The 13770-nt window shown below is 32.0% G+C and overlaps 1 protein-coding gene across 7 annotated transcripts in view; it reads right to left on the bottom strand.

Moving 5' to 3' along the window:
• The window catches only part of DLG1 (discs large MAGUK scaffold protein 1), a 223480-nt gene that overhangs the window by 101552 nt on the left and 108158 nt on the right, over positions 1–13770 (bottom strand). For 4 of the 7 annotated variants that reach the window (XM_016200019.2, XM_016200018.2, XM_016200023.2 and 1 more), the window contains one exon: positions 10609–10707. The exons of the other annotated variants lie outside the window; for them this stretch is intronic. In XM_016200019.2, coding sequence (XP_016055505.2) covers positions 10609–10707 — 99 coding nt within the window. The remainder of the gene's footprint in view (positions 1–10608; positions 10708–13770) is intronic. 7 annotated transcript variants of the gene reach the window in all.

Raw genomic sequence — 13770 nt, forward strand, 5'->3', positions numbered from 1 at the left:
TCTACCTTTGAATATCATAGTCTACTTTTGAATGATTCAGTGAAAACCAAATCTAATAAAGATACTATTTGTAAGATTGCTTTTAAGCAAAGCTAGTCAACTTACAGACACGAGATTTTATGAGTATTTGAAAATATTCATTTCCCAATGACCTACTGAGATACCTCAAATTGATATTTCACTTATTTAAAAAAAAATTAATGGTACAACTTCACCTCATTTTGTTTAAGGAATTACAGAAGAGGATAAGAACGAGACTATTTTAAGTTACAAAAGAAGTTACATTCATAAAAAATTATGACAAGAAAGCCATTTAGTTCCCTCTACCCATTTATTACTCAACATAGAGTGGGAAAATTTGGAAATCTAATTTATACCAAAATTATTAAAATGCTAGCTGCTCATGTGCATCAACTCAGAAGATCACTTTTGGTTCTAGTCATATAAAAACACTGTATGATATTGAAATATATACAAAGAAAAATAATATAAAGTGTTAAATTTACTTCCAAATAAAACCATGAGGTTAGAAGTGGGAGAGGCTATAGATCATATACACAAGTTGATCACTGCTGTAGTTGGGTAATGAGTATGCAAGGGAGTTCACTATACTACTCCCTCTACATTTGAATATTTTGGAAAGTTTTAATAATAAAAAGTAAAGCAAGAAAAACTAGATTAAATCAAACATTAAGTTTTTTGTTTTTGTTGTTGCTATTAATCCTCACCTGAGGATATTTTCTCCATTGATTTTTAGAGTGGAAGAGAGGAAGGGATGGAGGGCGAAGAAAGAATCAGTGGATTTAAAGATAAAACAATAAAAATTATGTCTGAGAACAGAAAGAAGACTAAAGAGCGACCAGAGTTGAATAGGCCTGTGGGCCACCATTAAGCAGACCAATAGACACATTGTGCAACTTCCAGGAGCAGAGAGAGATCAAAGAGCAGAGAAAAAAATCTGAAGAAATAATGGTCAAAACATTTCCAAATCTGATGATAGACCTGAATATAAACATCCAAGAAGCTCAACAAACTCAAGGTAGGATGAACTAAAAAAGATTCACACAAAGACACATTAAGTCAAACTGTTGCAAGACAAAGATAACGAAAATTTTGAATGCAGCAAGAAAGAAGTAACTTGTTACAGACAAAAGATGCTCAGTAAGATTATCAACAGATTTCTCATCAGAAACTCTGGAGAGGTCAGAAAGCAGTGGGCTAATATATTCAAAGAGCTAAAAAAAAAAAAAAAAAAAAAGTCAACCAAGAATCCTATCTATATCTGGCAAAAACTGTCCTTTAAATGTGAGTGACGAATTAAGACATGTTCAGATACATAAAAACTGAGGGAGTTCATTACCAGTAGACCAGCCCTGAAAGAAATGATAAAGGGAGTCCTGCAGGCTGAAATGATAAAACACCTTATGTGTAACTCAAGGTGTTTGAAGAAATAAAATCTTGATAAAATAAATACAACTGTAGAAGCTGGTATTGATGTAACATCCCTCTTTTTGTTTTCTACATGATTTAAGATATTAATATTTTAATAATTATACTTAAATTATTCTGAAAGCTATTATTAGTCTAAAAGCTAATTATTAGTAAAGAATTAAAGCCAATGTTAGTAAATAACTAAATCAATTATTAATCTAAAAGCTAATATTATGGTAACTTTGCTTTTGTAACTCCAATTTGTTTTTAGTATATAATTGAAAAGATGACTACAGCTAAAATTATTAGTCTACATATTTTTAAATATACACTGTAGAAATATATAATTCCGTGATATCAACAACTTAATACGGTGTGAATGAAACTGTTAAAAGAGCAGAGATTTTGTATATTATTGAAATTAAGATGGTATAAATTCAATTTAGAGTGTTATAACTTTTGGATGTTAAATTTAATCCCCATGGTAACCACAAAGAAAATAGCTAAGAATGTACACAAAATAAAATGGAAAAGGAATTTAAACATTCACTACAAAAAAAATATCAACCAAACAAAAAATTAGACAGTAATGCAGAAATATGGGACAAAATGGTATAAGGAATGGAATATAGAAAACAAATAACAAAATGACAGAGTCCTTCCTTAATAGTAATTATTTTAACTGTAAATGGATTAAACTCTGCAATCAAGAAAAAAAATATTACCAGAATGGATAAAAACATAGATGCTGTCTACAAGACTCACTGAGATCCAAAGACAAACAAGTTAAAAGTAAAAAGACATTCCATTCAAATAATAACCAAAAAATAGCAGGAGTCACTGTACTATTAGACAAAATAGAATTTAAATAAAAAAGGTTACAAGAGATAGAGAAGTACATTACATATTAATAAAAGGTTCAATACAGCAAGAAGATATAACAATTATAAACATTTATGTACCTAATGACAAACCATCAAAATTATGAAGCAAAAAGAGAAAGACAGGATTAAAAGGTAGAAGTAGACAGTTTTACAATAGTTGGAAGCTTCAATGCTTCATTCAAAATGTGTAAAACAACCAGACAAAAACGTCAGTAAGGAAACAGAGAACTTAAGTGACACAATAAATAAATCAGACCTAACAGACATATACAGAACACTCTACCTAACAATAGCAGCATACATATATTCTTCTAAATGCACATGGGTCATTTCCCCAACTAGACCATATTTAAGGCCACAAACTAAGTCTCAGTAGATTCAGAAAGGTAAATAACATACAAAGTTATTTTCTGTGACCAAAATGAGATCAAGATAGTAAGCAAAAACAGAAGGAAAGCTGGAAAGTTCACCAAATTGTGGAAGTTAAACAACACACTCTTAAAAAACCAATGGATCAAAGAAGTCAGAAAGGAAAAGAGGAACTACTTAGAGATGAATGAAAATAAAAACCACAACATAAAACCACAACATACCAAAACCTATGGGACACAGCAAAAGCAGTGCTAAAGGGGAAGTTTATATCTACGAATGCTTACCTTAAAAAACAAGATCACACAAATCAACAACCTAACTTCACAATTTAAGGAACTAGAAAAAGAACAAAGGAAACCCAAAGTTAGCAGAAGGAAAGAAATAGTAATTAGAGCAGAGATAGAGAATAGAAAAATTAAAATCAATGAGACCAAAAATTGGTTCTTTGAGAAGATCAACAAACTGACAAACTTTTAGCTAGATGAACTACGAAAAAGAGAAAGAAGATTCAAATTATTAAAATCAGAGATCAAAGTGGGAGCGTTACTACCAATTCTACAGAAATAAAAAGGATTATTAGCAAGTGTACACCAAAAAACTGAATAACCTACGCCAAATAAATAAACTACTACCAAGACTAAGTCATATATGAAAAATCCACAATAAACATTGCACTGAATCATGAAAGACTGAGAGCTTTTCCCCTAAGATCAGGAGCAAGGCAAGAATGCTGCTTTTAATATTTCTATTCTACATAGTACTGAAGTCACAACCAGACAATTAGGCAATAAAAAGAACTAAAAAATATCTGAATTAGAAGAAAAATTATCTCTGCAGATGATATGAACATATATGTAGAAAATCCCAAAGATACCATTAAAAAAAACACGTTAGAATAAACAAATTTAGTAAAGTAACAAGACAGTCAACACACAAAAATCAGTTGTATTTCTATACACGATTTGAAAAGAAAATTACAAAAATAAATCTATTTAGAAAAGCAACTAAAAAAATAAAATAATGAGGAATAAATTTATCCAACAAGGTAAGCCTTGTACAATGAACTACAAAACACTGCGTAAAGAAATTAAAAACAACAAAAACAAATGGAAACACATTCTGTGTTCATGGATTATAAGATAATTTTGTTAAGATGTCATTACTACCCAAAGCAATTTACAGATTTAATCTAATCCCTACCAATCCCTATCAACATCCCAATGACATTTTTTGTGGAAACAGAAAAATCCATCAGAAAACTCATGTGGAATCTCAGATATCTAAATAGCAAAATAATCCTAAAAAGAAGAAAAAAAGCTGGAAGATTCACACTCCTTATTTCAACACTTACTACAAAGCTACAGTAATCAAAATAGCTTGCAACTGGCATAAAGACAGATATATGGATCAATAAAATAGAACAGGGAGCCCAAAATAAATTCTCACATATGGTCAAATTATCTTTGACAAGGGTGCCAAGACATTCAATGGGGAAAAGACAATCTTTTCATCAAATGGTGCTAGTTAAACTGGATACCCACATGCAAAAGAATGAAACTGGACTCACACCTAATGCCACACACACAAATTAACTCTAAATGAATAAGGACCTAAATGTAAAACCTAAAACAATAAAACTCTTAGAAGAAAACATAGCAAAAAAGCTCCATGACACTGGATTTGACAACGATTCACTAGATGTAACACCTAAAGGCACAAGCAAAAAAAAAAAAATAGAGAAAATTTGGATTTCCTGAAAAGTGAAAATTTTGTGCATTGAAGACACTATCCATAGAGTAAAAAGCAACCTACACAACGGGAGAAAATATTTGCAAATCATATATAATAAGGAATTAATATCCAGAATACATAGATAATTCCTAAAACTCAACAAAAAACAAATAACCCGATTCAAAAATGGGTAAAGTACTTCAATAGACATTTCTCCACAGAAGATACACAAATTGTCAATAAGCATATGAAAAAATGCTCAACATCACTAGTCATTAGGGAATTTACAAATCAATACTACAATGAGATATTACCTCACACCCATTAGGCTGGCTACTATCACTAAAAAAGAATCTATCAAGTATTGATGAGGATGTGGAGAAATTAGAACCACTGAGCACTGTTGTTGAAAATATACAATAATATAACTGTTGTGGAATACAGTATGGCCGTTCCCCCAAACTAAAATCACCACATGATTCAGTAATTCCACTTTGGGGTATATACTCAAAGAACTGAAAGCAGGGTCTCGAAGAGGTATTTGTATACACATGTTCATAGCAGCATTATTCACAACAGCTAAAATGTGGAAGTAAACCAAGTCCATCGACAGATGAAAAAAACAAAATGTGGTATATACATAAAATGGGCTATCATTTAGCCTTCAAAAAAAGAAAATTTGATGCTACATATGCTACAACATGGGTTACTTTGAGGACATTATGCTAAGCAAAATAAGGTAGCCACAAAAAACCCCACAAGTACTATATGACAAATACTCAGGAGAGTCAAAACCAGAGATACATAGAGTAGAACAATGACTGCCAGGTCCTGGGGGGGAAGAAAAAAGAGGGGGGGTTATTTATGTAATGGGTAAAGAGTTTTAGTTTTGCAAGATGAAAAAAAGACAAAAGAAAACTTTGAAAGCAGCCAAAAAAGAATTAACTTGTTACAGATATAAGATCCTAAATAAGATTATCAACAGATGCTCTAGAGGTCAGAAGGGGGGGGGCTGATATAGTCCAAGAGCTAAAACAAAAACAAAAACAAAAAAAGTCAACCAAGAACTCTATATCTGGCAAAACTGCCCTTCAAATGTGAGGAAGGAATTAAAACACTCTCGGATAAACAAAAACTGAGGGAGTTCATTACCAGTAGACCAGCCCTGAAGGAACTGGTAAAGGGAGTCCTGCAGGCTCAAATGAAACGACATTATATAGTAACTCAAGGTCTTTGAAAACAAATACTATATAATAAAACTTATATGAGGTACTCAGAGTCAAAATCATAGAGACAGAAAGTAGAACGATGGTTGCCAGGTCCTCGGGGGGAATGAAAAATGGGGAGTTGGCCGATGGATGATGGACTATGGTTGCACAACAATATGAATACACATATAATACCAATAAACTGTCAATTCAAAAATAATTAAGGTGATAAATTTTACATTCTGTGTATTTTACCACAATAAAAATCTTGGAAAAAATATATGATCTCAATCTAATTATGAATGCATCAAACAAACACAAATTGAAGAATATTCTACAAAAGAGCCTGTTCTCTTGTAAAATGCCATACTAATGAAAGATAGACTGTGGAGCCACTCTAAGTCACAGGAGACTAAAATACCATGAAAACTAACTGCAATGTGTGATATTGGACTGGCCTAAGGACCTGTTTTTGTTTTTCCTATAAAGAACATTATTGGGACACCTGGCAAAATACAATTAAGGTCTACAGATTACAGCATTGTATTACAGTAAACCCTCGATTTTTCAGACCTCGATTTAACAGACAAAATTTCCAGTCTATATGTCATATGTTAAAATCAACATCCTGTTAACTTAAAAATGCTTTTAATCATGATTTGCTTATAATTAAATTAACAGGTTATTTTTTGTTATTAATTTACTGTTATTTTTAACAAATTTTAATGAATAGGCCATATGTTGGAAAAACACTGTAGTAATTTCGCTGATACAAATAAATATTATATATCTACAACTACAGTCTACATATTTAAATCCAGGAGTCACCACTTGTAAATAGTGTTCGACAAATGATTAGCATGTGATTACATGGCATCATGCGCAGTAACTGCACTGGTTCTGTTGTGGTGTGGTGTGACTTCTGCAGCAGTTTTAACGCATGCTGGCGATGTTCCAACAGTGCAATAAGCCATACCCCAGCCATGTGCATTTGTTTACTTGTGGTGACTGGTGAATGCATGCATTTACTAAACCTATTCAGTATAAATTTAAAATTATTGTGATACATATAGAAAACCCTTCTGTGAAATTAAACTTTTCATACATACTTAATTTTAATTACACACAAACAAGTCTACATAAGTAAAAACAGGTAAAACAGGTAAACTAATTTGTCAATTTTTTAACATATGCATTCAGAAAACCTACTTTATTACATGATGGACTTTCAGCTTTAATGAACACCCCCTCACCCCTGCCTGAATTAGTCCATTATACAGAGGTTTTACTGTAATGTCAATTTTCTGATTTACCTCAATGTACTATGGAAATATTATTGTACTTAAAAAAAAATTAAGTATTATGAAATATTTGTATTTAGGGGTAAAAGAGGTATGATTGAAACTTCCTTTTAAGTGTTTCACAAAAAATAATGTGTCAACTATATAGGAATAATATGTCAATTATAATATGTCAATAGGAATTATAATATGTCAATAGGAATAATATGTCAATATATAGGAAAAATAATATGTCAATTATATAGAAAGAGAAATGATAAAGCAGATGTAGTAACTTAAAATATGAACAACTGGGAAAGCTGGGTAAAGGTAAATGGGATTTCTTCGTATTATTCTTGCAACTTTCTATAAGTCTGAAAAGATTTGAAAATATTACAAAAACAAATAAACACAAAAACAGAAACACACAAATAGAATAAAGGCCCTGCAGTCACATATTAGTGTGCAGTTAAAAAAGGCTCATCAGTGTAATCCAAAGTATGCTATTCTATTTAAGATTATCAGTAAAATGAAAACATATCAAGTCATGCTTCAGATTATATTAATGGTCAAATCATTTAAAACTAAATACCCAGATGTTTTGTGAAACCTGAACGGTCCAGAAGCAATAGGATGCTCTGGACTGGATATACTTCTAATGCAACTACTCTCATGTCATATGGGAATTATTTATTAACTTGTCTCTTGCATAAATAGATAGTAAGTAGGTTCCTAGAGACAAGGAAAATGCTATATTCTTCTTAGTATATACATGATTAGAACAATAACAAAAAATTGAGCAAAAACCAATTCCTCCAAAGCACATATCTGAGTATGGACAAAGACAGTGACACACACACATAAAAAAATAGCATTAAAGCATTTTCAACAATACCTCATTACATGATAGCTCTTTACAACACTGGTAGAAATAGAGGTCTAAAGCATCTGGTTCTAAAGCAGAATATTTACTTTGGGGTGGAAATAAGCCTGTATATTTAATAGGCCAGTATCAGAGAAATTATGTGATTATGTCTCCATTAGGAAGAAATAGTATCTGTTATTCACCTACTATGCGCTCAGTTTCTATGTGGAGAAATAGAGGCTCTGGGCAGCTGAGTAATTTCCCCACCATCACACATCCAGAAAGGAGGCCAGGAAATGGTGAATGAAGCCAGAAGTGAATGGTAGGTTGCATTATAAAGCCCATGCTCTTTCTGAAACTTCAAGAAGCTATTGAATATCTTTCTCTGTACCATTCTGTATAAGCATGATAATTCCTACTTCAGAGGGCTTTCATAAAATTTAAATGACATGGTATCAATATAAAATCACTCTGAAAAGTATAAAAGTTCTACAAATAATGAAAGACAGTAATTATGATCTATCTAGCTATCTGTCTAATTTGCCTGTCTTCAAACTCATTTTGAAGTAGTCAGGGATGTGTTATTTCCCCATTTTAGTAGATGAAGGGAGTATAAAACTCAGAACGGTTAAGTAACTTGAGTCACAAAGGCAGGACTAGACTATATCTTGCATCTTCTGCTTCTGTTTCTATTAGACTGTGATGCATCTAAAATGGAAAGTACTTGTACACATATATGCATAACCCATGGACACAGACAGTGTGGTGAAGGCCTGGGGAAGGGGGGGTGGGTGGAGGGAGTCAATGGGGGAAAAAGGGTGACATCTGTAATACTTTCGAAAATAAAGATAAATTAAAAAATATATGAAGCCCTATTAACACAGCAAAAGATCATGGAAGAAAATGTTAAGGAAGGAAAAATAAAATAGATCTTTAGAAGAAAGATTACATCCATTTAACATGTTAAAATTGGCTTATATATTAAATATGAACTTCAAAATTTATTTGGGACAAATAATTAGTTGTATTATTTTATAAGGTACATGTTATACTCCATTAATCAGGAAAACACTTATTCTGGAAAATGAGGCACACCCATAGTCTTCTCACACAATATAACATAAATTATCAAATTCCCCTACATGGACTTTTGTAGTGTATTTAAAACCTAAAATGAGACTAGATGGAATAAAGAAGCCTCTCTCTTGTGCAGATATCCTTATTTGTTTTTATAATTTGTTCCTTAGTTTATTATCGCAAAGAAATATGAAATAACAATATGAATAGCCAAGACCATATACAAGCTACCTACGCATTATCATTTTTTCAATGATAGTAAAACATGTCAAGTTAGTACTATTATCATTTGCAGTGTTACAGATGAGTAAACAGAAGCTTAGAATGGTTAAGTAAACTGCTCGGTTACACAGCTAGTAAGAGGCAGGAATGGAATTCCAAACCAGATCAAATTGACTCAGACCTTTATAACTATAAGGCTATGCAATGTCTCAACAATTTCCAGGTACAGTGTGATGCTATGTTAGGGACACTTAGAGTAAGTGAATCAGAGAACTCTGAAGAGGAAAGGACAGGTTCTCTATTGAATATAATAAGAACAGAAACCACTACAAAATTTTAAAGGATTCTAGAAAACGATTTTAACATCAAAAGATGAATTGAAGTGACAAGAGTAAAATAAACTTTAAAATCTCCTACTAAAAAATTATTGTGTTACTAAATTCTAGAAACTTGGAAAGATGCTACATTTATTACAATAACCCTTAGGCTGCTTATTTAGAATTATTAAAGCCTTAGTGTAATACCTGTAATTTCCCCTAGCATCATATTTTATATGATGCTCCTACTGATTTTCATTTTTTAGGAGAGGGTAAGTGCATAGAGATGCGAGTAATCACAGCTGATATCCCATTTCCCCCCAGATGGGACTTATTTTGAAACTGCATTTACACAGCAAACGTATTATTTTTACCTAGACTTTCTACTATAGATCAATAATTGTAAGAATACCTAAAGATGTACCTGTCTACACTTTAAATAAGACTGAGATCTTCCACACCAAAGATCGTTATGATTATACTTAATAATACTACCACTATTTTGACTTTGGATAACTCTGTTAGTAAGGCAGTTAGTGTCTTAAGCCATCTCCTTTAACTAACTACTAAAGCTCTGAAAGCAAAAAAAGGTTCTGAATCTGACATCTGTCAATTATCTCATTTTATTTTTTGACTGCTGCACGTTAACTTTTTCAAAATTAACTTTATTTGAGAATAGTTTTAGATTTATAGAAATGCTGCAAAGGTAGCACAAAGAATTCCCATATACTTTATATACATTGGCTATTATACTTGACTAATACATGTGAAGTATATTATCTAATCAAATGACAGAAAGATGAATATTTCCAAAGAAGATAAATATATACTATGAAACAAAATGCTAAATAAAATGACACATCCAGTACAAGATCAGGAAGACAACAGTTTTTATCTTTAGAAAATAAACAGAATTTTCAAAAGCAAAAATATTTTAAACCTGTTTCACATTTAAAAGTACAAAAGTCATAATAAACCTAAGGAGGTTCAACATTATGAAGTTTAGAATGTGTCCTATTTCACAGACAACCTAATAAAATGGCAAATACTGAACCCACTTTATATTAAATCCCTAATATTTAATTCACTAAAAAATACCAATTGAAGCCCAAAGCAAATTACCAAATCTAACATAAATAATTAAAACACTTTGAAAAAAGTACAAATGAAACATTAAAAGCAAATTAAATTTTTATAAAGAAAAAAGAAACTAATAAAAACCTGTGGTATGGTGGGTAGGATGACAGTATTCTCAGCAGGGACTGGCAGGACAGGGATCACAGGGACAGTGGGAGGAGAGAGAGGTACAGCTTCTGTTGGCTAAAAATCATCGACAAAAAATCAGGAAAAATACCAAAATAAAAAGGAAACACATAACAGAAAGTTTTGTCATAAAGATAAATTATAGTTTTCAGAAATAACTGAGAAATAGGTAAAATATTAATGTATTGCCTCAATTTAAATGAGAAAATTATCTCCAGAAATTATTTTATTAATACTTATATCACAAGTATTTTAAGTGCGATGTAGTTAATGAGTGACTACTCCTTAGATGTTTAAATGAAAATAACAAAAGATAATAACTTACAACGCTCCTGCTCTAAGAGACAAGACACTAACTTCAGAGACAGATTACAAAATATTTTTCTAGCATTCAGAATATATTTGACTACTTTCCTCCTTGTATTCAAAGAATCAAAAGTAATTCCTTAGCCCCTCAGGTAGGTAACTGGGGCTTACAAATCCACAGGCAAGATTCAAAGGACTTGAAAATTGAATTTGTGTAACTTAAATTAATCTGTGCCATTAACCTCTATTATCAAGAACCTGCCTGTAAAGTCATTAATTCAACTAGCATTTATTGAGTATCTATTATGTGCCAGACATATTCTGGAAAAAATGAAAAAAGAATTGTGAACTCTAGTGATATAATTTAAACTAAAAAGTCTTGTTATTTACACTAAATTATCTGACTTGATTCAATTATTTTTAAAAAGATATAACTGGAACACAAAAAGGTGTTTTCTAATAATTTCCAAACCCTATAATCGGAATTAATGCAGAAATATTTGCTATACCAATGATATAGTCTATATGTATAAGAAAAACATTAAAATTAAATCAATAAGAGGACAATGTGCATTAAAAGAAACAAGAAAACAAATTGCTAACCTTGAAACTATGCTTTTCCTCACTGATAAAAATACAAAATAAAATTATAATGTTGATCTTCTTTGCCTCTCATATCAGGCAATCAAAATTTATAAAAAATATATGAAGTCTCTTCAAAAAGGTGTTGAGACAATTGGATAGCCACACGCAAAAAAAAAAAAAAAAAAAGTTAAACCACTACCTCACATCATATATAAAAACTAACTGAAAATTAATCAACAACCTAAAAATAAGTGCTAAAACCATAAAACTCAGAAGAAAACGGGTAATTTTTCAAGACCTTGTATTTGGCAATTGATTCTTAAATATGACCATCAAAAAAGCGTAAGTGATGAAAATAAATAAGTTAGGATTTAATCAGAATTAAAATCTCTTGTACACCAAAGAGTATTATCAACAAAGTGAAAATGGGAGAGCATTTTTGCAAATCATACATCTGATAAAGGTTTAATATCCAGAATATACTAAGAACTCCAACTCAACAACAAAAGGACAATTAAAAAATGGTCAAAGGACTAGAACAGACTTTTCTCGAAAAAAGATACATAAATGGCAAATAAACACATGAAAAGATACTCAACATCACTATTCATTAGAGAAATGCAAATCAAAGTTACAGTATCACTTCACACCTACTAGGAGGCTGTAATAAAAAGGGAAAACAAAAATAGAAAGTAACAAGTGTTGGTGAGAATGTGTAAAACTGGAATCCTCAAAAACTGCTGGTGGGAATGGGAAATGGTGCAGCCTCTGTGGAAGACAGTTTGGCAGTTCCTCAAAAAATGAACCATAGGACTACCATAAGACCTAGCTAATCTACTCCCAGATATATGCTCAACAGAACTGACGACAGGGAACTGGATACTTACACCAACGTCCAAGGATGCATTATTCACAACAGTTAAAAGGTTGAAACAACCCAAATGTCTATCAACAGATGAATGGATAAACAAAGTATGGTATATGCATTAAATGGATATTATTCAGCCGTAAAAAAAGAATAAAATTCTGATATATGCTACAATATGGATGGATCTTGAAAACTTAAGTGAAATTAAACAGATGCAAAATACAATACTGTATGATTCCACTTACATGAAATATTTAAAATAGATAAATTCATAGAGACAAAGTAGATTAGAAGTTACTGGGGGCTAGGAAGAGAAGAGCATGGGGAGTTACTGCTAAATGGTTACACAGTTTGACATAAAAACAGTTGTGGAAACAGTGATGAGTGCACAACACTGGGAATATAATTAATGCCACAGAAATGTACAGTTAAAATGGCAAATTTCATTGCATATATTTTACCACAATAAAACAAACTCCAAAAATTTTAATACATGGGAACAGGTACTCTCTCACACTGCCCTTGGATATATAAATCCATAAAAACTTTACGAAAGCCAATTCAGCAGGAATTGTCTACAGCTGTAAAAATGTCTAACCTCTCTGATGTAGTAATTCTAGAAATCTATCTTAAGGGAATAATTTAAAACGCAAATTTTTGTTGTTTTAATTTTATTTTTGTTTAAAATATTACAGATGTCCTTTTTTCTCCCCAATGTCCCGTTCCACCCCGTCCCTTCCCCCTCCCCAGTCCCTCTCCCCACCACTGTCCGTGTCCTTGGGTTGTGTATATATGCATATAAATTCTTTTGTTACTCTCTCCCCCTCCACCCACACGCCCTCCTCCATCCCTCTGACATTCATCAGTCTCATCTATGCTTCCATGTCATTGAATCTATTCTGTTCATCAGTTTATTGAGTTCTTTAGGTTCCACCTATAAGCGAGATCATGTGATGTTTGTCTTTCTCTGCCTGGCTTATTTCACTTAGCATAATATTCTCCAGGTCCATCCATACTGTCCCAAAGGGTACGAGATTCTTCTTCTTTACAGCTGCATAGTATTCCATGGTGTAAATGTCCCACAACTTTTTTATACACTCATCTACTGATGGACACTTGGGCTGTTTCCAGATCTTGGCTATTGTAAACTGTGCTGCTATGAACATTGGGGTACATATATTCTTTCTGATTAATGTTTCAGGATTCTTAGGATACATTCCTAGGAGTGGAATCACTGGGTCAAAAGGCAGCTCCATTTCTAATTTTTTGAGGAACCTCCATACCATTTTCCATAGTGGTTGCACCAGTCTGCATTCCCACCAGCAGTGTACTAGGGTTCCCCTTTCTCCACACCCTCACCA

Source organism: Miniopterus natalensis, chromosome 6, assembly GCF_054644295.1.
Source record: "Miniopterus natalensis isolate mMinNat1 chromosome 6, mMinNat1.hap1, whole genome shotgun sequence".
Lineage (NCBI taxonomy): Eukaryota > Metazoa > Chordata > Mammalia > Chiroptera > Miniopteridae > Miniopterus > Miniopterus natalensis.